This window comes from Megascapheus bottae, chromosome 20 (assembly GCF_031878675.1).
Source record: "Megascapheus bottae isolate mThoBot1 chromosome 20, mThoBot2.hap1, whole genome shotgun sequence".
NCBI lineage: Eukaryota > Metazoa > Chordata > Mammalia > Rodentia > Geomyidae > Megascapheus > Megascapheus bottae.
This window is the reverse complement of record NC_143528.1, coordinates 19,883,124-19,907,658: the sequence shown is the minus strand read 5'-3', so window position 1 is coordinate 19,907,658 and position 24,535 is coordinate 19,883,124. Positions and strand designations below refer to the sequence as shown.

The 24,535-nt window shown below is 40.3% G+C and overlaps 1 protein-coding gene and 1 pseudogene across 2 annotated transcripts in view; one reads left to right on the top strand and one right to left on the bottom strand.

Moving 5' to 3' along the window:
• Positions 1-24,535, top strand: part of Snx25 (sorting nexin 25) — a 111,908-nt gene that overhangs the window by 11,833 nt on the left and 75,540 nt on the right. For both annotated transcript variants that reach the window (XM_090354127.1, XM_090354126.1), the window contains exon 2: positions 21,944-22,028. In XM_090354127.1, coding sequence (XP_090210253.1) covers positions 22,007-22,028 — 22 coding nt within the window. In that variant the 5' untranslated portion in view covers positions 21,944-22,006. The remainder of the gene's footprint in view (positions 1-21,943; positions 22,029-24,535) is intronic.
• LOC150049260 (uncharacterized) lies at positions 10,335-15,589 on the bottom strand (annotated as a pseudogene).

The following is a 24,535-nucleotide window of genomic DNA, read 5'->3' as shown; positions in this document are numbered from 1 at the left end:
TTATTATTATTAAGAAATAACACATAATGCAGAGGTAGAATAGGCTCTGAGTAAGGAAGGATTCAAATGGGGAACATGTATCAATGCCATTTATCAATCTAGTATCAATACCATTTCTCCAAACTGCCCTCTGAATAGGCCGTTCTCCCCTGTAAGTCAGGTAAACTTTTGGGCTCTCAGATGACTGCATCTGAGGAGGAGACTGTGGAGTCAAAACAAATGAACACTTTACCCAAGCAAATGCTAAGCTTCCTTGTTAGCCTTTAGCACTTCTAGTTCCTCATTTTTGAATTAAACTGCTTGCTGTTCCTCAGTTTACCTTTGTGTGGCATAGCTGTGTGACTTGGTATGCACTTATTTTAAATTGTTAGCTATGTGACCCAGTTGACCTTCCATATAGTCAGCTTTACCATATTCATTTCTGCCAATAAACATTTATTGAGGGGAAAAGAAGGAAAATTCTAATTTAATCAAATAGATACAAGTGCCACGTGCATAAGTTTGGCATGGCAGAAGAGGAGGACAGGTAAATTTGACCATGTAGATTTGGAGATATTATGAATATGACTAGCTTTCAGCTCATTTGGTAAGCAAATCTGCAGAAATAGATTTGCTTTTGGTAGTCAGTATGCCCAGTAGTCTTACAATGAAATAGTAATGAGTCAAAGGGTAGGAAAGGAAAGAACAGCCCTTGGAAGAGTGACAGAATGAACATTTAGAAACTTTGTAGTAAAGAAAGCTTGGAGAAGCACAATAGAAATGGAGTAAATGGTCAGCAGTGTCAGAGCCTAGATCCGGACGAGAAGGAGGCTTGAATGGCAGCCCCTGGAATTGGCAACTTAGAGCCTTTGTAGACCCATGCCAGCATTGTTTGGGGCTGAGGGTGGAGAGGTGAGTATGGAGTTGGAGGCTGAAATAACATGCTCTTACATTGAATAGTGAGTAGAAGGTGAGGAAGCAGAGACAACGTGTGGAGGCTTGGCCGCAAAGGAGAGGAGAGAGGTGAGGAAGCAGAGACAACGTGTGGAGGCTTGGCCGCAAAGGAGAGGAGAGAGGCAGCTTTTAGAGTGGTATGTGTATTACAGCAGTTCTTATGTTGTCATTTGATGGGAGAGAGAGAAGAAGAGCCCCAAAACCTCTAAGACAAAGCTGGACACCCGTGGATCACACCTCTAATCTTACCTACTCAGGAACCTGAGATCTAAGGATTGAGATTCAAAGCCAGCTTGGGCAGGAAAGTCTTATGAGACTCTTATGTGAAGTTAACCACCAGAAAATGGGGAAGTGGTGCTGTGACTAAAAGTAGTAGAGTATTAGCTTTGAGCAGAAGAGCTCAGGGACAGCTTCCTAGCCTTGAGTTCACAGTCACTACCATCACCAACAAAAAAACTTCTGGATACTGCAAGCTGGGTATCTTTGAAAATGCAAGGCAAAATTAATGGTTACAGTGCGGAGGATGACATAGCCCAGAGTATGATTTTAAAGAAAAAGGTTTGGAAACAAGTCTTTGGATGGAATAACAGAAAAATATAATTAGTCTGTAGTACATACTATGTACTTTATATACTTATTTAATCCTAGCCATTGTTTCATGAAATAGTCACTATTATTCCCACTTTATGAATTAGGAAGCTGGTTTAAAAATGTTAAGTGATTTACTAAAGGTGACAGGCCTGTGAATAGCAGATAGCTTTGGGCATTGCCTGATGGACAGAGGTCAGAGCAAAAGGCCAGGAAGGAGTTGAGAGTCTAGAGAAAAGGGTCAGATAGATTGGAGGTTTCCTGTCTGGTGCTCTCCTATGGGGATGGGTGACTGAAGTGTAATGGAGATGGGATGAGAGCTACTGAAGAAGTCAAGGCCTTGTGTTGCTGTGATCTGCTCTATTTTGTATTGTTCTACTTAATCCACTTTGGATTGAAGGAATTCACTCCAGAGGGAAGGTTAGCTTGTTTATATTATGAAATCACAGAGAACAGGAGAGACTAGGGGATAGGTAGGGTGGAGGTGTGCTATCTGTTGACTGTTGTAAATAGTGCCATGAAATGTGCAAATATCTCTTACTGTATTCTGACTTTGATTCCTTAAAGTAGTTCTTTTTTTAGTTTTTGACAGCCTCCATGTTGACTTCTGTAAGCTTTATCCACCCAAGTATATACAGTATGGATCTTTACAGAAATTGTACATTTTTTATTTCAAGCACTGTATTTAAATCTAGTTATTAATTGAACTGATTTTTTTTTTTGCTTTTTAAAAAAGGTGATTAGTGGTTTGTTAATGTCATTGTAGAAGGGATTTTGTAGAAAACTATTCAGAGTACCAGGGGATAATGAAGTTGTTTTTGTCTTGTTTTGTTTTTTGTGGGTCATGGGGCTTGAACTCAGCAAGGGCGCTGTCCCTGAGCTCTTCTGCTGAAGGCTACCACCCTACCCCTGAGCCAAGCCCCACTTCCTGTTTTCTAGAGGTTAATTGGTGATAAGAATCTCAAGTCCTTTTGTGCCCTGGCTGGCTTTGATCCTCAGATCTCAGCCTCCTGAGTAGCTAGGATTGAGCCACTGAGCCCTGCTAATGAAATATTTATAATTATCATTTCAGTTATCTAAATGAAGTCTCTTACAAGTAACTCGTGATCTTGTCCCAATTTACTTAGAATGAATGCTCTGCTTTTCATTAGAGTAAGTTTTTTTTCTTTTGCTATGTAATTAATAGAAGGGTTACAGTTATATTCTCCAGATAGAGGTGCATTACTTCACATACATTGATATCCCTTCTCATGCCTTTGTCCCTACCTCCCTTCCCCAACCCCTTCCCTTCATCTAGTTTTCCCCCCTTTCCTTTTACATTTTTTTGATTTAAAAAATCTCTTGTTCTCCTTCCTCCTCTACTCCAGTTCTTTCCTCCTCTTCCTCCTCCTCCATCACTTACCACCACTACCACCACCACCACCACAGTCTCTCCCTGTCTCTGTCTCTTAAAATTACAGAAGTGTTTTAGCATTCCTGGTTAAAAAATACTTATTCTAAAGATAGTTCCCAAACTTCTTGAAATTAAATATCTTAGAAGGACCTAGAAATCTACCTTTAAACAACTTTCTTAAGTGAGAGTTTTTTCAAGCTGTAGATAGTGGTTTCCTGGTATAAACAAGAACAAAAGAAACCTACACTCACTTGGAATACTCATGCATGTTTATGCACACACATTAGTTCTCTCTGTGCAGAGGTGGAATGGCTATTGTACAAAGGTCTGCCTTAACATGATATTATTTATTTAAATTTTTATTTCTTGGGAGATCTTAGTCTTTGAAATTCAGCACATTTATTTTAGATAAAATAGAAGAAATAATAATAACTATTATTATTATTATTATTATTATTATCATTTGCCAGTTCTGGCACTATACTGTTTGAGCCACAACACCACTTCTAGATTTTTTTGTTTATGTGATACTGAGGAATTGAATCCAAGGCTTCATGCATGCTAGGCAAGCACTCTACCACTAAGCCCCATTCCCAGCCCACAGGAAATTATTTTTATGCTCTATATCTAGTACTGGATAAATATTTTACTCACTAGGTAGAATAAATGTAAAACTCTTTTTGAATAGATTCAGTTGAATTGTTTTTCTATAATAAACCTTTGTTTTGTAGTAATTCATGTCATAATCTTAGTATGATATGTACATATACATATAAATATACATATATATTCTATCTAATTTACTTTTCATGACACTTAAGTTTCTTATTTCAAGAGAAGTAGAAAACAAGGTCCCAGTAAATAAAATAACTGTTACTTTTAAAAAGTAAACCCTAAATTTTTTTTATTGTCAGGGTGATATATAGAGGGGTTATAGTTATATTCATCAGGTAGTGGGTACATTACTTCGTGAACACTGATATCCCTTCCCATGTTTTTCTCCCACTTTCCCTCCCTCCGCCCCCTCCTAATCATCTTGTTTTTTCCCCCTCCCTTCCCTATTTCAAGTAAACAGATTAATGTATATACAATATGCCAGGTATCACCAGTTATTTTTTAGTTGTTGTTTTGTTTTATAAGGTATCACCAGTTTTTTTTTTGTTGTTGTTGTTGTTTTTTTGGGGGGGAGGGGTTGTAAGGCTTAAACTCAGCCTGGACACTGTCCCTGAGCTCTTCAGCTCAAGGTTATTTACCACCCTACCCTGGAGCCTGGGTGTGTTGTCCCTGAGCTCTTCAGCTCAAGGCTACCACCCTACCCTTTGAGCCAAGCCCCACTTCCTGTTTTCTAGAGGTTAATTGGAGAGTATCAGGTCCTTTTGTGCCTGGGCTGGCTTTGAACCTTGATCCTCAGATCTCAGCCTCCTGAATAGCTATGATTACAGGTGCAAGCCACCACTGCCTGGCTCACCAGATTTTATTCAAAGGCAATCCAAGAGTATTGTGGCATTTCAGGACAGTAATAGGTTATGAAACAGTGAGGAAAAAAATCAAGAATTCTCTGTGACTCTGGTTGTTGAATTGCATAAAAAGCTTCCAAGCAGGGATATAGTTATAGTATAGGTCCTTCATCATTTATATTCAATAGTATCACCTTATGAAAAAATGTGTAAATCTTAAAATTCTTGTGAAATGGTTTCATGGATTGATTTTACTTTTGAGTGGCTTTATTCCATAATATAGATTGGTGAATAAAATGTAAAGAGGATTTCAGAATAGTAAGGTTATTAGAATTCTTAAGCACAACCTCTCATACTATGGCTCATTAGTTACTTGATTATGAGTTTCCTTTAAGAGCAAACAATGCTTCTTGAACACAGAATATATAATTTATTTACTCTGGTCTCTTTAGTACCCAGCAAAGTGCCAGGCACACAGAGCTCACTTCTCAGTAAATATCAGACAATAGAATGAATTGGTGGAAATGCAACTCATTGTAAAAACTACATGCCCTCAAAGTTCGATAGAAGCCAATAGTAAAATGGTTACAAAATTTTTTATCATGCGAACTATTTTTAGGAATGAAAAAAGCTAATGTCAGTGTTTTCACAGACCTTTTCCTAAGCCAGTTTGCATTTTTCTTTTTTTTTTTTTGCTTCAGCGGTAGGCATTCAATATTTGCCCATCCATATCAACTTATACAACTACCTACCTATATATTTTCAAATGCTTTTTATGATTTCTGTTTCCAAATCTGGGTCTGGTTTAAATATACTCAAGTGTTTCTTAATCAAGTGGAACATGTTTTTTTAGGGCTCTTCATATTTGTATCTAAAAATTAAAACATGTTTTCCTCAAAAGTGTAATTCTTCCAACTAAATGGGAAATTCATACCTACATACTATTAACTTACCTTAAAATTGGTCTTTACTGATAAGTTTGTAGAGATTTTTCCTTTGTGTTAATATTCATTTTTCTTTTAGAAAGCAGATTAATCACATCAAGAAACTTTTCTATTGGAGATTCTTGAGACAAAAGTGTAAAAGACTTGTTTGAAAAGACATAACATCAATCCTCTGTAATGATGCTACAACCATTCTTTGGAAAGGAATTGTATAAAAAATTTAGACTGGGGCCGGGAGTTTGGCCTAGTGGTAGAGTGCTTGCCTAGCATCCATGAAGACCCAGGTTCAATTCCTTGGTACTATATACATAGAAAAAAGCTGGAAGTGGTGCTGTGGTTTAAGTGGTAGAGGTCTGGCCTTGAGAAAGCCCAAGGACAGTGCTCAGGCCCTGAGTTCAAGCCCCAGGACTGGCAAAAAAAAAATTTAGACTGTTACTTACTTGGAAGCGTAAGAGAAAACACTATCAGTCTAATGCTTTGTAATGTTAAGTAGTTCTTTTTTTTTTTTTTTGCCAGTCCTGGGCTTGAGCTCAGGGCCTGAGCACTGTCCTTGGACTTTCTCAAGCTCTACCACTTGAATCTCAGCACCACTTCCGGCCTTTTCTATGTATGTGGTACCAAGGAATCGAACCCGGGTCTTCGTGCATGCTAGGCAAGCACTTTAACCACAAGGCCAAACTCCTGGCCATGTAATGTTAAGTAGTTCTACATGAACTAACTTCCTTGAAATCCATAGTAATACTTTAAATAGTGCTGGCATTATTTCAAACAGAACTGAAGAAATGGACATGTTCAGTATAATTTAGCAAGTTAATTGCAAAGAATCAATGTCAGCCTTGCCCTTTCTTGCTTTGAGTCCCACTATAATGTGATGTCATATGTTTTTGCCATGGTAATTATAAGGGGACTTTGTTCTAGTGTGAATTCATTTGAATTTCATGATTGTTCAGAAAAAAAGATCTAATTTCATATTCCTTCCTAGGACCTGGTCTCAGTGTTTTTGTTTTTGTTTTTGTTGTTGTTTTGTTTTGTTTTCTCCCAGTCCTGGGAGAAACTTGATCTGGCTTGAACTTAGGGCCTTAGCACTGTCCTTGGGCTTTCACAAGACTAGCACTCTACCCTTGAGTCACAGCATCATTTCTGGCTTTTTCTATGTATGTGGTATCAAGGAATTGAACCCTGGTCTTTGTGCATGCTAGGCAGGTACTTGCCACTAGGCCACACTCCTGGCCCTCAGTCTTTTTCTTAATAGATGACTATCTTTCATTATGAATATACACAGAATCTTGATTCTTACATGATACATGTAGGCAGGCTTTCCCTTTAGCCTGAATACAACCTGGACTTTGATAAATGGTGTAATAAGCTACAGAAGTTGCCAGTAATCCAGGTCACCATTTCTTGCCAGATAAAATTATTTTAGGGCTGAGTTATGTCAGGAGGCTGAGTTGGCTTTATTACACTACAGAGAAGGCCCTCACCTGCCCTTTAGGGGTGCCTGTGTCTTTTATTCATTTTCTGTCTAGAGTATACTTTTGGGAGAAGAGGCTAGAAAGAGATGTTTTCAGATACCTATGCATAGTTTATGCTCAAAAGCTAGAAAAACTCAGTCTTCCTCTCCCCACATCTTCAATCATTTGTTCCATTAGCTTTTTTTTAATTATTATTATTTTTTATTTATTTATTTATTTTTGCCAGTCCTGGGTTTGAGCTCAGTCAGAGCCTGAGCACTGTCCTTGGACTTTCTCAAGGCTAGAGCTCTATCTACTACTTGAGCCTCAGTACCACTTCCGGCTTTTTTTCTAAGTATGTGGTACTGAGGAATCGAATCCAGGTTGTCATGTATGCTAGGCAAGCACTCTACCACTAGGCCCAACTCTCAGCCCCTTGTTCCATTAGCTTTTTATCACTTGGTGGGCTTTCCTAAAGCCCAAGAAAGTTCTTGAAGATGGGCATGGTGGTTCAAGCCTGTAATCCTTGCTACTCAGGAGACTGAGATTTGAGAACTGAGGTTCAGTGCCAGTCCAGGCACTACAAAGCCTGAGTCTCTTATCTCCAATTAATCACTAGAAAATGGTAAGTGGGGCTGTGGCTCAAGAGTAGGGTAGTAGCCTTGAGCTGAAGAACTCAGGGACAATGCCTAGGCCCGGGGGTAGGTCGGTAGCCTTGAGTTGAAGAGCTCAGCAACAGGCCCAGAGTTCAAGCCCCAAGATTGCCCCACCCCCCCAAAAAAAGTAAGTTCTTGAGACATTACATCCTTTAAATCACGTGAGAATCCAAATACAACCTGTATATTTCATAGACACTTTAAGGTGTCTTAAAATATTTGGTATTACATGTAGACATGTAATATAGAAATGAAACTATTTTTTATTTAGAATAGAAAAGAAATATGGAGAAAAACTAAATGTAGAATGAGAGAATAGTTGAATTATGGAACAAGACATTCAAAATATATTCCAACTCTTGTTAAAGAATGATGCTCATAATGCAATACTGTTTTTAATGTTTTTGTTTTGTTATTGTAAAGATGATGTATAGTGGGGTTACAGTTACATAAGTTAGGTTATAAATACATTTGTAATTGTATTTTATTGTCTGAGTAATGTATAGAGGTGTTACAATTACATTCATAAATGAATACATTTCTTCATAACAGTGTCACCCCTTCCCTTGCTTCTCTCAGTATCATTTCAGCCATACCTGTTGTATAGTTCATTTTCAACACAGTGTCTAGTGATTATCATGGCTGCATTTGTTCACACTTTGTCCCTCCATATGTGTGCTCCCCCTTTCGCTCCTCCAAACCGATAAACTTACAAATAAGACGAAGGTCTGGAAAACACAGCGGGGAGAAAAATAGCTCTTGTTTCCACTTCTTGGAGTTCATTTTGATAAATATCATTTTATATGATCACACGAGCTTTTGTGAGCCTTTAAAAAAAGAACTAATTCTAAACTTCTTTTAAAAAGCATATGGATGGAAAAAGTACTGATAATAATTTATAGTTATAAACATGTTCGCAGACATTTCTGTACTTTGTATCAGTTCACCTAGTGCTCACACTGACATTAAACAGTAGATGTTCCTTTTCTCTATTTTACTAAGATGATTGAAGGACAGAATAACTTGCCCAAAGTTAAGTAGTATGAGTTGAACTCATTAACAAGAACTAAATACAGCAGAGGACTGAGAGTTTGGCTGGGTAGTAGAATGCTTGCCTAGCATGTATGAAGACCCAGGTTTGATTCCTGGGTACCACATACATAGAAAAGCTGGAAGTGGTGCTGTGTCTCAAGTGGTAGAGCCCTTTTGAGGAAAAAGCCCAAAGACAGTGCTTAGGCCCTGAGTTCAAACCCCAGTACCGGAGAGAGAGTGTGTTGTACCCAATTCCTAGGACCCTGAAAGAACTACCAGAAGCCATAGTCAAAGCTAAAAACAAGGGTCGTTTATTACGAGTTCGAACTTGGATACGAGTTCAAACTCGGACCTCTGTGTACCCATAGCCGGCAATGCTAAGAGGTCCTGAACAAAGCTTTTACACAGCTTTTATACAAACAAGTTTTAAGGGGATTATTTAAAATCACCTGATTGGCTGTTTGGTAACTTTGAACCACTGGTCGCTTCAAGATTGAAAAGCTCAGGTGTCCACCGAGCATTGAGCTGTTGCCACGTGGGGTTCAAGTCCGGACTAGTTAGTACATGGGCCCTGAGCAAGGAGGGGGAGGGGAGTCATTCCCAGAACATGGGACAATCTTGGCACAACATTCCCCTCTTTCCCGTGATACTTGTAGAGCCAATCTTGGATCTATCTCTGCATAATCACACAAGGTGCCTAAGGGTCCAGCCAAGGCAGAAAACAGGGTTGTCAACCAAGGGGAAAAATTAAATGCACAACTGTATTTGCCCACACAGAGTCCAGACACTGCCCATACCTGTTGTTCCCACCTACACTAGGAACTATTATTGGTTTTGGCGGCACAACTTAATTTTTAACGGGCTACTTTTGGTACGATCAGTCTTCCAAGTTGTTTCGGCCAAGGGTTCTGTGAGGTCTGGAAATGGGTCCATTGGCTTGGCGTGGGTGTAATGGATCCAAGAAGCTACTCCATCTACCTTGAGGGCGATGGGTGTTGTCAGGATGACCTGAAAGGGTCCTTTCTACCATGGCTTCAGATTTTCTTGCCAGTGGCGTTTCACGAGTACCCAATCACCCGGTCTATAGCGATGAGGCACCAGAGGTGGTTCCGTCTTGTACAGGTCCCTCAGCCTGGGCCAGACTTCTTGCTGAACCCTTTGCAGGGCTTGGAGTGAAAACAAAAGTTCAAAATCACCATCCTCTTCTTTTTTAACAAGATTTTCTTTAATATTGGGTATTATAGGGGGAGGTTTACCAAACATTATTTCATAGGGGGTAAGTCCTAGTTTAAAAGGGGAGTTTCGAACCCTAAACAGAGCATAGTGGAGAAGAGCTACCCAGTTTGAGCCAGTCTCCATGGTCAATTTAGTTAGGGTCTCTTTTAATGTTCTATTCATTCTCTCTACCTGTCCTGAACTTTGGGGTCTGTAGGCACAATGTAATTTCCAATCTGCCCCAAGTATGGAAGCGAATCCCTGTCTTACCTTCGAAACAAATGCAGGTCCATTGTCCGAACCTATTATTACTGGAAAGCCATACCTGGGTAAGATATCCTCAAGTATCTTCTTGGCCACTATCTGTGCAGTTTCCTCTTTTGTGGGGAAGGCCTCGACCCATCCTGGGAAGGTATCTACAAAAACTAGCTAATACTTATATCCATAAAGTCAACCTCCCAATAGGTTCCTGGCTTGTCCCCTTGCTGCCTTGCCCCTGGATTTACATTGTTTAGCTGACATACTCTGCAACCTGAGATAATCCAATCAGTTTTGACGGCTGCCTCCTTAATTCGTAGTCCAGTTTGTCTTATTAAGTCTTGCATTTTTCTGGCTCCTAGATGAGTACTATGATGAATTTTTTGTCCTTAATTTTTCCAGGCGTACTATGTGACTCCTGGAATCTCTCCACCATCCACCGAGGAGTTGTGCCATAGGTAGTTTCTCAGTCCACTCCAAGTCTTCCTCTGTATACCCTGGGATTGGTGGTAAGACTGTGGGTCCTGGGTCTGGGAGCTGGAGGGCAAGAGCTGGGGTTGGAGATAAGGCCACCTCCGGGCAGTCTTGTCAGCCAGGTGATTGTTCCTGGACACAGGATCTACATGTTTCTGGTGTCCTGGACAATGGACTATTGCCAGTTTCTTTGGTTCCCAAAGAGCAGCCAGGAGTGCCAATATTTCCTCCTTATTTTTGATAGTTTTTCCTTCTGCTGTGAGGAGGCCCCTCTCTCTGTATATTGCCCCATGTATGTGGGCGGTGGCAAAGGCATACCAACTGTCTATATACCCTTACCCAGTCTTAGAGCTTGGGTTAAAGCCACCAGTTCCACTCTTTGTGCTGACGTTCCTGTAGGCAGGGACTCAGCCCATATTCCTTCAGTCTCTGAGACTACTGCAGCCCCCGCATACCTCTGGCCTTGTGCATAAAGCTGCTTCCATCGGTGAACCAGACAATCTCCACATCTGGCTGAGACTTATCTTGCAAATCCTCTCTTACTCCAGGCACTTGGGCCCAAACCTCAGCACAGTCATGAAGAGGGGCTTCCAGGTCTGGATCGGGCAGTAGTGAGGCCAGGTTAAGGGCAGTTGGAGGCTGGAAGAGAATCTTAAGAGGGTTTAACAATAGTCCTTGATAATGAATAAGCCAGCCGTTACTGAGCCATCGGTCTGGGGGCTGTTTGAGAATGCCCTCGATAGCATGAGGTGTTGTGACCTGTAACTCCTGCCCTAGGGTCAACTTATTTGCATCCTTTACCATCAGTGCCGTAGCCTGTCTACATAGAGGCAGGGAGGCCATCTGGCAGCCACGGAGTCAAGCTTTTTAGATAGATAAGCAATGGGTCATCTCCAGGGACCCAGATGTTGAGTCAGAACGCCTTTAGCTACCCCTTTACTCTCATCCACAAATAACTGGAAGGGTTTGGAAACATCCGGGAGTCCCAGGGCTGGGACAGACAGTAGAGCTGTCTATTTGTTGGAAAGCCTGTTTAGCTTCTTCTGTCCAGCAAAAAGGTTGCTGATCTTTAGTAGCCAAGTGCAGGGGCTTGGCCAGTTCTGCAAACCCAGGAATCCACAGCCAGCAGAATCCGGCTGTCCCCTAAAATTCCCATACCTGTCGTTGTGATTGTGGTCTGGGGATGCGGAGCACTGTTTCTTTGAAGGCAGCAGTTAGCCACCTTTTCCCTCCTCTCAGTAGGTACCCTAAATAGGTTATAGGGTTACTTCAGTCCTGCAGATCTGTGCTTTTTAGCTGAGGCTCGATAGCCCAGCTTTCCTAAGGTCTGTAGGAGGTCCTCCGTCCCCTGGATGCACCCCTCAAGAGTCTGTGCCGCTATTAGAAGATCATCGACATACTGTAGAAGGGCCAAATTGGGGTGTTTTTGTTTGTACTCACTTAGATCCTCATGGAGGGCCTCATCAAATAGTGTGGGTGAGTTTTTAAATCCTTGTGGCAGTCAGGTCCAGGTCAGTTACCCATTGATACCTTTCTCTGGACCAGTCCACTGAAATGCGAAAAGTGCTTGGCTTTTAGGGGCCAAAGGCAAACTGAAGAAGGCATCTTTTAAATCCAGGACCGTATACCACTGTTTTTCAGGGTCAAGAGTACTCAGGAGGGTATAAGGATTAGGCACCGTTGGGTGTATGTCCATAACCTGCTTGTTAACCTCTCTTAAATCCAGCACCGGCCGGTATTCTCCGGTGTGGGGTTTGTGTACCGGCAGTAATGGAGTGTTCCAGGCTGACTGGCAGGGTCATAGCACTCCCTGGTCTAGGAGGCGGCGAATGTGAGAAGTTATTCCTACCCGAGCCTCTAAAGACATAGGGTACTGCCGGACTCGAACAGGGTCAGCCCCAGGTTTTATTTCTATATAGAGTGCTGGCTGGTGCTTAGCTAATCCCATTCCTCCAGTTTCCGCCCATGCTTCTGGAAACTGTTTGAGCCAAACATCAATTCCCGAATCAGGGGGGTTCTGTTGCTGATAAAGGCGATACTCATCTTCTAGTGCTAAGGTCACTATTGACAGTGGTCCACCCTGGGAGTTTGTCACCTTGGGTCTGCCTGGCAAGAAGTAAATCTGAGCCCCCAACTTGGTTAATAAGTCTCTCCCCAATAAGGGGTAGGGGCTTTCAGGGATGACTAGGAAGGAATGTAACACCTTACCGGCTCCAAGGTCCACTGTCCTTTGAGTTGTCCAGGGGTATTTATTTATTCCTGTAGCCCCCTGCACCCACGATGTAGCTGTGGAGAGTTTTCCTTGAGGCTTAGTAAGAACCAAATGCTGAGCACCTGTGTCCACTAAAAACTGGACAGGAGTACCCTCCACCTGCAAAGTTACCCTAGGTTCGGGGAGGGGATCCGAACCCCGTCTCCCCTAGTTCTCCGCGTCATGAGTGATTAACACGGAAGTTTTTTGTTGCCACTGGTCCGATCCGCTCTTTTTTCTTTCCGGGCATTCCCTAGCCCAGTGACCAAACTCTTTGCAGTAAGTACATTGATCTTTGCTCAAATCTCGACCTGGAGGCCTCGAAGATTGTGGGCCACGTGAACCTCTTTGTGGTGGTCTTCCCTGTTGAACTACTTTAATCAGCCAATACTTTAATAATTCTCTGTGTTGCTCTCAGCTGTTTCTCCTTTTGGGCATCCCTATTAAAAACTCTCTGAGCAATCCTGAGTAAGTCTTGGATACTTTTTCCTTCTAGGTCCTCTAATTTCTGAAGCTTCCCCTTAATATCCGAAGCCGCCTGGTTAACAAAGGACATGACCACAGCTGCCTGATTCTCAGGGGCCTTGGGGTCCATTGGGGTGAGCTATCTAAAGGCTTCCATTAGTCTCTCTAAATACTCAGAGGGAGTTTCTACTTTACCTTGAAAAACTGAATACACCTTAGCCATATTAGTGGGCTTGCGGGCAGCAGCCTGGAGACCTGCCATTAGAGTCTGGCGATACACCTGTAGCCTTCCCCTACCTTCTGCCGTGTTGTAGTCCTATTTATCCTAGGGAGGTCTAGTTAAGGGAAAAGTATTATTATTAACAGTGGGCTGCCCATCGTCAGCAGGGACCGGTTTCCTGGCCTCCACTTGGATCCTTTCCCTCTCCTCCGTGGTGAACAGGATTCGGAGGAGCTGCTGACAATCATCCCAGGTGGGCTGGTGAGTGAACATAACACTGACTAAGAGAGATCAGATCTTTGGGGTTATCAGAAAAACGAGCACTCTGGGTTTTCCAATTATAGAGGCCACTGGTGTAGGAAGGCCAATACTGGAACCTAGGATTCCCAGTGTCATCTTGAAAACCAATTTCACGCAGCAGGAGGGCCACCGTGGAATCGGGAAAGCGTGGGCTCAATGCTTGTTGGGCACATCCCTGGGTCCTGTCCGCTGGGCCTTCGGCATTACTCGCGGCATTGGGGATGGCCATTTTCACCTCCACCTCATCCAGGGAAGGCGCCTCTGCTCCTGCTGGCATTTGTGGATTGAAAGGAGGAGGAAAGTATGGAGGAGGTTCAAAGAGTAGGGAGTCTGTACTGTCAGCCAGGACCAGGTAAAGGGGAGCTGAGGGCTTGAGTTGGGGGCCATCAGCCTGGCACAGGGCCAAGACATCGCTTGTTGAGAGAAGGGTGATAACCAGGCAGGGGGGTTCTCTACCAGATCCTGCCAAACAAGAATATAAGGAATCTGGTCAGGGTGGCCAGACCAAAAAGATCTTTTCCCTTACCTCCCATATTATGGAGAGGCTGAAAGTGCCCTCTGGGGGCCATCCAACATCAAAGGTTGGCCACTCCGAATTACGAAGAGTAATTAGTTTATCTTTACTCAAATCAAAACCCCTGCTTCTAACATCCTTAAAATTCATGGTTAGGAGAGTAAGTGGAGTAGTAGTCTGTGTCTGACCCATCTAGGAGGGAAATACCCAAATAAACAGAAATAAAAACACAGACCACAAGTGTGCTTCAGGCTAAATCCTGCCTGACCAGATGGGCTATTATTCCTTACAGACGTCCGGGGACGTCTCCCATTGGCCCTGTCAATGACTCTATAGCGCGTCCTCCAGGACTCTTCATTGACCCAGATACAAAACCTATAGGCAACCCAGATGAACAGATTAACAGACAATACATAATACACAGAGACAAACGAAGCTGGCATATTTATCGAGGTTTTTCCATGACTGGTTGACTAGGTGTCTAGGTGGGCTTGGGGGTTCCCGGCCCATGCACCAAACGTTGTACCTGAATTCCTAGGGCCCTGAAAGAACTACCAGAAGCCATAGTCAAAGCTAAAAGCAAGGGTCATTTATTATGAGTTCCAACTTGGATACGAGTTCGAACTCGGACCTCAGCGTACCCATAGCTGGCAATGCTAAGAGGTCCCAAACAAAGCTTTTACACAGCTTTTATACAAACAAGTTTTAAGGGGATTAGTTTAAATCATCTGATTGGCTGTTTGGTAACTTTGAACCACTGGTCGCTTCAAGATTGATCAGAGCTCAGGTGTCCACTGAGCATTGAGCTGTTGCCACCTGGAGTTCAAGTCCGGACTAGTTAGTACATGGGCCCTGAGCAAGGAGGGGGAGGGGGTCATTCCCAGAACATGGGACAGTCTTGGCACAAGTAGAGAGAGAGAAAGAGGGAGAGAGAGGGACTGGGAGGGAGAGGGAGAGAAGGGAGAGGGAGAGAAGGCCAATAGCTATCTAGACTGGATGATGATTTTATAATTGAGCTTAATTATTTACATCTACAATGTTTTATAGAATTTATCTTCTCTTATAAACTTGATTACAGATGTGAACCACCATGCTCACTTAAATATTAAATTCTTAAGAATTTATAGTCAGTTTTGGTGATACATTCCTGCAGTCTTACCACTTGAGAATCCAAGGTAGAAGGATTTTGAGTTTGAGGCTAGCCTAGGCTACATTGTGTATTCCAGCCCAAACTGGAATATATACTGAAACCATAACTCTAAAAACCAGAAAGACACATGTCCCCCCCCCCCCCCCACCATGAAGAGATCTGTGGCTTTTGTTCTGGTCTGAGATCTCACCATCCACCTCTTGCTACCTCCGACCCAGGTACAGTGGGAAGGAGGAGGGCCTGGTCCCAGCCCTCAACAAGGAGTAGACTAGTTGTCCGGGCAACCATTGTTATCACCAGCAGCTAGGTCTGTGGAAGAGCTTTGTCAAGGTGTCCCTGCCATTATCTCTGGATGGTAGTTGTTAAATTCTGCTCATTATCTATAATTATGGACAAACCTACTGTTTAGAAGCTCTATTTGTATATTTTAGAAAACAATAAAAGTTTAGAAAGACACAATTATAAAAAAAAAACAGAAAGACATAAAAAAAAAGGAACTCTGCATTTTTTAGTCTAGGATTTTTGTTTTTTATTTTTTTTTAAATTTCCACTGTGTTAAAGAATTTTATTTATCTATGTAGAGACAGGGTCTCACTGTGTAGTCAAGTTAAACTTGACCTCATGATTAAGATCTTTCTGTCTGAGCCTCCCAATTGCTAGGATTAGTCTTGTACCACACACAGTTCCTGGCTTTTGTTTTTGTTTTGATTTTTTTTTTTTGCCAATCCTGGGGCTTGAACTCAGGGCCTGGGCACTGTCCTTGGACACTTTTGCTCAAGGCTAGTGCTCTGCCACTTGAGCTGTAGCACCACTTCTGGCTTCTTCTGAGTATGTGGTACTGAGGAATCAAACCTAGGGCTTCCTGCATGCTAGGTGAGCACTCATCACTCTGCCCTTAGGCTATGCTCCTGACCCCCCCCCCTGCTTTTTTTTTTTTTAATGTCTAGTGTAACTATCTTGCCTAAATGGATTTCAAATTTGTGGCTCCAGTAACCTCATTAGACCTCAATCCCTGCTTGTTCCATTATGTCCTAATCTTCGCTCTTCTTTTCAATTATTGATTATCTGTCAGGCTTTGGTGTTGTGATAAGGATCTGAACTTCTTTTGTTTCTGATAGTGACTTCTAAAGGGTATATGTATGTATGGGAAATTTAGAACCAGATTGGAAAATCAAATTGGCAGAATAACAGGACCTTAAATGAGTTAAAATAAAAAATGTTACTTGTGACTAGCCTCTTTATTGTGACAAAATACTGATAGAATTTACCATCTTAAATATTAATTGTACAGCTCACTGGTATAAAATGCATCCATAAAGCTGTGTTACTGTCACCTCTATCCATCTCAATAAGTCTTAATCTTATAAAACTGAAACTCTGTACTCATTAAAGAATTACTTTCTGTCTCCTGGCAACCACCATTCTAATTTCCTTATTACCCTTTTAAAATTAAAGATACTACAGTCCTTATTTAGATTCACTCAGTAGTGACAACCATATGTTTACATATTAGTTTTTAAGTTTTTCAAATAAAGAGCTGAAAGAAATCTGCAGACATATGGCAAGAGGTAGAAAGAGAGAAAAAATGTAGAACTAATTTTCAAATTAAATGTTTTGGAGGAAGTTGTAATGTGTTTTAAATAGGCAGCTATGTTTTGTTTTCTGCCATACTTGGGCTTAGACTCAGGGCCTGAGCACTCTCCTTGGGTTTTTCTCAAGGCTAGAGCTCTACCACTTGAGCCTCAGCACCACTTCTGGCTTTTTTCTATGTATGTGGTACCGAGGAATCGAACCTGGATCTTTGTGCATGCTAGGCAAGCACTCTTACCACTAAGCCAAACTTCTGGCCCCAGGCATGCTGTTTTAAGAAAGTATTCTGCTGCTGTAACAGATCCTTGAGATAAATCAAGCAAAGGAGAAAAGGTTTTGTCTCACAGTCTTTGTCAGTTGTTCTGTTGCCTTTGGGCCTGTGAGCAATCATGATGGGTAGCTTGTGGTCAGGAAGCAGAGAGAGAGGAGAGGAGTGGGGAGGTCATGCTCCCAATAGCCTGATGGTTTTTCACCTCCCACTCTACCTCCTAAAAATTCTACCACTTCCCACAGGATGGGAACCAAGCCTTTAAGCCCATAGTCTTTGGGTAACATTCAGGATGCAAATTGTAGCTGGTCACTGGTGGCTCACATTTGTAATCCTAGCTACTTGGGTAGCTAAGATCTGAGTGGTCCAAGATCAGCCTGAGGAGGAAAATCTATGAGACTCCATTAGCAGCCAAATAGAAGGCTGGACTTGAGGCATGGCATATATGGTGGAATGCCAGCTGTAATAGAAAAAGCCATGCCAGAGTACTCAGCCAGGCCCTGAATTCAAGCCCTGGTGTGTGTGTATGTGTGCAATACCTAAACTGCATGTCAGTCACATTTATACTTCTTTCTCTCCCAGCCCTTAAAGACTTTCTATTTAAGAATTTCTATCCAAGACTTTCTCAACAAAGTGTCAGGTTTTGGTTTTTGTCAAGTATTGCATACTAAAATTGCCATAGCTATACTTAGAAAACTATAACTAGACTACTTACTAAAGCCTTGACAAGAAGTAATTGTAATTATTGGTATTATAGCCTTCTTAAATATTTAATTCAATTAAATATTACTCAGAAAATGTGTGATTTTTAAAATATCTGAGTTTTTAAAAAACCAAAATTTTACAGTCCTTATCATTTCCTCAATTTTTGATGAACTAAGAAAAAATTAGAATAAAATCTACTGACCATATAGTTTTATTGCTTGAAAGGGTCTTTGATGTTTTAGTTCACAAACTGAATTTGTTAGTTTATGATCACATTTTTTTTAAACTTTTTTTTTTTTTTGACAGTCCTGAGGCTTGAACTCAGGGTCTGAGCACTGTCCTTGGACTTTCTCAAGGATAGAGCTCTACCACTTAAGCCATAACACCATTTCCGGCTTTTTGTATATATATATATGGTACTGAGGAATAGAACCCGGGGTCTTCATGCATGCCAAGCAAGCACTCTTACCGCTAGGCCAAACTCCCGGCCAGATGATCACATTTTTTTTAATTCCATGGGAAAGTACTAAATGTTATATGTTGAGTTATAATGTAAGGATATGTCTTTTCTTTTGTAACTATAATACATACATCTTAAGGTTTGTTCATTCATTTTAAAAGTATTTCTACTAAGGGATCTTAAACCTATGGCTTTTTGTTTTTAATAACAATGATAATGAACAGCAATGACACTCTTAGCGCTTGTCCCAAGAACAGCATGAAGCTAAGCCAAGGACAAGAAATTCTCTACTGCCAGTTGGGTGACCTAGGAATTAACTGCAGCTGTGTAGTAATGCTTGAGCGCAAAATGATTTCCCCATGCTTGTTTGCTGGATGGGAGCAGCAGTAGAGATAGTCATTCAGATCTTCTGAGTGAGATAGTAAAGCTGATCAATCACTGGCAGTATTTCTTAGGCACTGAAAAGGGCTTTGTGATTTTTTTTGGGGGGGGGGCGGGGGTCATAGGGCTTGAACTCAGCCTGGGCTGTGTCCTTGAGCTCTTCAGCTCAAGGCAACCACTCTACCCTTGAGTGGAGCCTCACACTTCCCATTTTGTAGAGGTTAATTGGAGTCTCAGGTCCTTTAGTGTTCTGCTAGCTTTGAACCTTGGTCTTCAGATCTCAGCCTCCTGAGTAGCTAGGATTACAGGTGTGAGCCACTGCACCTGGCTCGGCTTTATGATTTTTTTTTTTATAAAACTTTACGTTCTTCCAGGCCAATGAGTAGACCCAATTACATTATATATTACATTGTATATGCTTTTGGTCACTTTGTGTATAATCAGTGATTATTTTCAATAATGTCTTACCTGCTAGATAATGGTATTTGAATTCTGTACATAATCTCTCCTTTTGCTATTTAAAAAAATTCAAACAGTATGGCTGTAATATTCATTTTAAACATTATTTACCATTCTACTGATTTTGAGAATAAAAAGTTAAAAATTTATGCCAACCTAAGAATCAACTTTTTATACTTTGGTGTTTGTGCTAAAACCTTTTCATTTAGCTTTGTGTGTATATACACATATAATGTTTATATAATCATTATATGTGTATATACACATATATTGTGTGTGTGTGTATGTGTGTGTGTGTGTACAGCTAAAGCATACTTTTTTTTTTTCCAGTCCTGGGGGCATGAATCTTGGGCCTGGGTGCTGTCTCTAGGCTTCTTTTACTCAAAGTGAGGGCTCTACCATTTGAACCACAGCACCATTTCTAGCCTTTTTGAGTTGTTTTATTGGAGTTAAGTGTCTCACAGAGTTTCCTGCCTGGACTATCTTTGAACCACAATCCTCAGATCTCAGCCTCCTTACTAGCTAGGATCAAAACTATGAACCACTGGCACCCAACAAGAATAGTTTTTGAGAAGAATTAATGTTCAATAGCTTGTCACTTTTTTTTTTTTAATGGCACTGAAGATTGAACCATTGTACCACTTTGAACCACTTTGGAGAGAAGTCTCACAAATTTCCCTGCCCAAGCTGGCTTCAAACCATGAGCATCAGATCTCAGGCTCTGAGTAGGAAGGATGACTGGCATGAGCCACTGGCACCTGGCTTGGTATTTTGTTTTATGGGACTATTGTGAATGGTATTTCCTTGCTTCCTTTCTTGGCTGGTTTATTGTTGGTGTATAGAAATGTTACTGGCTCTTCTATTATTTTTTTCTTATCCTACTATTTAGATGAAAGTGTTTATCAAGTCTAAAAGTTTTCTGAAGGAGTTTTTAGGGTCTTTCAAGAATAGGAACATATATGGGGCCAGGAGTTTGGCCTAGTGGTAGAGTGCTTGCCTAGCATGCACGAAGACTCGGGTTCGATTCCTCAGTACCACATATGTAGCAAAAAGCCAGAAGTAGTGCTGTGGCTCAAGTGGTAGAGCCCTAGCCTTGAGAAAATCCAGGGACAGTGCTCAGGCCCTGAGCCCAAGGCCAGGACTGGCAAAAAAAAAAAAAAGAGTAGGAACATATAGCTGTTACAATGGCTCTTGCCAGTAATCCTAGGTACTTAGGAGGCTGAGATATGAGGATAGTGGTTCAAATGAGCTTGGGCAATACAAAGCCATGATATTCTTATCTCCAATTAATCACTAGAAAACAGGAAGTGGGACCATGGCTCAAGGGTAGGGCGGTAGCCTTGAGCTGAAGATGAAGAGCTCAGGGACAGCAGTGCTGAGGCCAGAGTTGAAGCCTTATGACACCCCCCCCCCCCAAAAAAAAAGAATAGGAACATATCTATAAATAGGAATAATTTAACTTCTCCTTTGTTAGTATCCTTTTTATTTCTTGTATTTTTGTTGGAAAATGATTTGTTACTCTAGTAACATGTCATTGCTTGGGTTTATATTTCTCTAATAAAAAGCTTGCATTTTTTCATGTATTTATTGAATATTCATTATCTTTTATGATTGCCCTTTCAATTTTTTTGCTTGGTTTTCTCTTGGGTTATTTTTCTAATGTTAGTTGCTACAGGTTGCTGATAATTAATTCCAAGCCTGTCACATATTTTATATTTTGTTTATAGAATCTTTTATCAAGTAAGAATTTTTTTATTTTAAATAGTTTTGTGTGTCTATGGATTTTGTACCTTTATTTTGCTTTATAAGACTTAACAGATCTGTATTCCAAGATTTAACAGCTTTTCTTTTTTCTTTTATCTTTTTGGAGGGTCACTGGGCTTGAACTAGACCTGGGTGCTGCTGTCCCTGATCTCTTCAGCTTCAGGCTACTTCCCTATCCTTGAGCCAAGTCCCACTTCACATTTTCTGGAGGTTAAATTGGAGATAAGAGTCTCAGGTCCTTTTGTGCCTCGACTGGCTTTGAACCTTGATCCTCAGATCTTAGCTTCCTTAGTAGCTAAGATTATAGGTGTGAACCACTGTCCAGGCTGGAGCTTTTCACATATTTTATTTTAGTCCTTTTTTTTTTTTTAGTTCAAGAAAACGTTTCCATCTTCAATCAATTTGAAATTATTTATAAAGGATAAGTAAGCTTGTGATGTTTTTCTCACATTAATCTAAAATTATCTCTCAGTATCATTTATTGAATAGTGTGTATGGCTACTCATTGAGTTCAAGTTTTTCTTTGTCTTGAGTTCCCATGATATATACAGATACTGTTTCATACTTTCCTACTTTTCTATTTGTTTGTGTTTCTATACTTAGTATGCTTGTCATTATGTTGCATTGATATCTTGGAGGAAAAAAAACCTGTTAATTCTGTTTTCTAAAAATTGTAACTAAAATCAGCAATTTATTTTTCAAAAGAACATTAGTCCTCAGGCTGGGAGTGTGGCCTAGTAGTAAAGTGCTTGCCTAGCATGCCCAAAGTTTGATTCCTTGTTAACAGATACACAGAAAAAGCTGGAATTGGTGCTGTGGCTCAAGTGGTAGAATGCTAGCCTTGGGAATGCCCAAGGACAGTGCCCAGGCCCCGAGTCCAAGCCCTTGGACTGGCAGAAAACAAAAAGAAAAACAAAAAACATTAGTCCTTATCTTAATGCTTTTTTTAGACTTGTACTTTGGATTTTATTTTTTTGCTGGTATTTACTCTGCCTTTTCCCTCTTTCCATTTCAGAATCTAGAGTGTGGAAACTCACAAGAGTCAGTTCAGCCTAGAAGGATAGTAATTTCTCATAATATGGATAAAGCTTTGAAAGAAGGTAAGGATTATATAACTGCAGTGTAAAACAATTCATTTATGTTCTGAAAGGAAAATAATCTAGCACTAGCCTTGAGTACAAAAGCTCAGGGACAGTGCCCAGGCCCTTTGTTCAAGCCTAAAAACTGGTGCATGTGCATGCACACGCATGCATGTATACACACACAATTACCTTCTAAAGGAAATTTAAAATAGATAAAATTATTTACTATTTTCATAGATTATGTATTACTTTTGGAGTAGATAAAAGTTTTTTTCAAAAAGCTAAATAAAATTTAAGGTACATGTGTCTATGAAGTTCTATACGAATTTTGCATGTTTATATGTAGGTTTTGCCACCAAAGTGTGTTATCATTCATTGTAAAATAGAACTTTTCTGCAAATGCTGCAAGTTAATGCACATTTAAGAAAAGTATGAAAACATATTATTATTACTGTATTTGTTAACCAGTTTAAACTGTAAAAACTGTATTTAAGAACTTCAGATATAGTATAAATGAATTATCTGTTTAAGTAGAACAAAGACCCTTAAATATCTCCTAATGCTACATTTCCTTGAAATGTAGATAGATAAAAGACTTCTAAGACTCCATTTTGTTTAATATTAAGTCTGATTAGTTCTATTGTCTAATTTTTACTAGATTACCCTGAATTATCTCACAGATATGGACCAGATAATTTAATTTCGTAATTACAAGATACTACCCTTTTGCCCAGTCATTTCCTGAATGCTGGGTTCATCTGCTCATTTTGATGGTCCTTTAGTATTTCTATGGAACACTGAACCCAGGCCTAGTGAATGTTAAGCATGTGCTTACTTGAAAATATAATGCTTTATCTGATTTTGTATTTTTCATAGTATTGTAGATGTTGCCTTACACTTTGTCTTGTAAGTTTCTATCTGAATGTTTTAAGAATACTATTACCTTTACTATTTTTTTATGATGGTTTTGAACCATCACAAAACAACAAATGCATTGTTCAATGTGTATTTCAAAGTAAGTATATTTCTGTTAGTTCTGATTGGCTTTTAAAGCTGTTTGTTATTGCTGCGCTGCAGATCAAACCTAGGACTTTAGGCATGATAGGTGGATAACTAACCTTTGAGTAAAAGTTCTAAATTTCAGTGACACCTGTTCCTTTAAGTAAATTATCCTACCTTATGTAAAGGGTCAAAACAATAAGGTAACAGAAGATACCTGTTCTTTGGAATAAGCCTTAGATAAGCAGAACCTAATGTGTAATAATTTTGAGGGATGGGTACTAGAGATTAAACTCAGGGTCCATACTTACAAGAAAGATGCTCTGTCACTTAGCCTTTGTAGTTTTTACTAGGGTCTCCTTATGGCTATTCCAGAGGAGGCCAGATTGTTCAGGAATTACATGGTGACAGTAAGGAAGCAAAGTTTATATCTGAAAGACCTTGTCTTCGTTCACCCTTTTAGATTCATCTCATTTAGTTCATTACTTTTTGCCAATTGGCATGCAATATTTAGACTTTTGTTGTTCAATGAATAGACTGATCATTCCATGTTGAGGGGCTTGTTGCTCATATCTGTAACTCTTCCTTCTCAGGAAGCTGAGATGTGGAGGATCAAGGTTCAGAACTAACCTGGTCTCCATCTTCAGCAAACAAAAAGCTAAACTGAAGGCATACTTCAGGATAGAGTGCCAGTAAGAAAATGAAGCAAAAGTATGCCACCCAAGTTGAAGTTCCAGCACATGAGCATGCATGCACACCAAGTGTGTGGGTGCACACACACACGCACACCAAAACCTGATAATCCCAGGTTGGGAATATAGTTTAGAAATAGAGTGGCACATACTTAACATTCATTGGCTCTGGGTTCAATAGTCCACATAAAAAAGAAAAAATCTTCCATAAAGGATCATGGAAATGAGTAATGGAATAATAGATGTTTTATTGTTATCAGTAGATCAAGGGATATGTTTTGTTCCAGGAGACCCAGGCCCTAGACATTTATAGTATATGGTGGAGATACCTCAGATGATTATCTGGGGCTGGTATGTGGCATTCTTCCTAAATTAGTTGAGATTTTATTTTAAAACAGAAAACAAATAACAAACAGGACAAAGTAAATATGAAAAACCATTACCACATAACAAGGGATTAACCAGTAAGGGAGTAAAGAGAATAAAGACTATAGGAAGAATAGATAATAGGAGCAACCACTCGCTGTAGGTGCTGAAGCCAAACATTTGAGGATAGAATAAATTTGGAAGAAATGTTCAGTACTGTGATCTAGGACTCTCAGAGAAGGCATAACATTTGTCTACGTGATGGTTGAGAGGCTTGGGACATCACCACAGGGTAGGAAAATACATTACTACTTTATGTGGTCATATATGTATGTGTATGTATTGCATGTAAATATGTGACATATGTACATATACACATATTTGTTTTAAAATTTAATTATATAAAAATCTAGAACATGTAGTTTTAGTTAGATGAGGATTTTTTTTAAAGATTTAAGAATAATCACC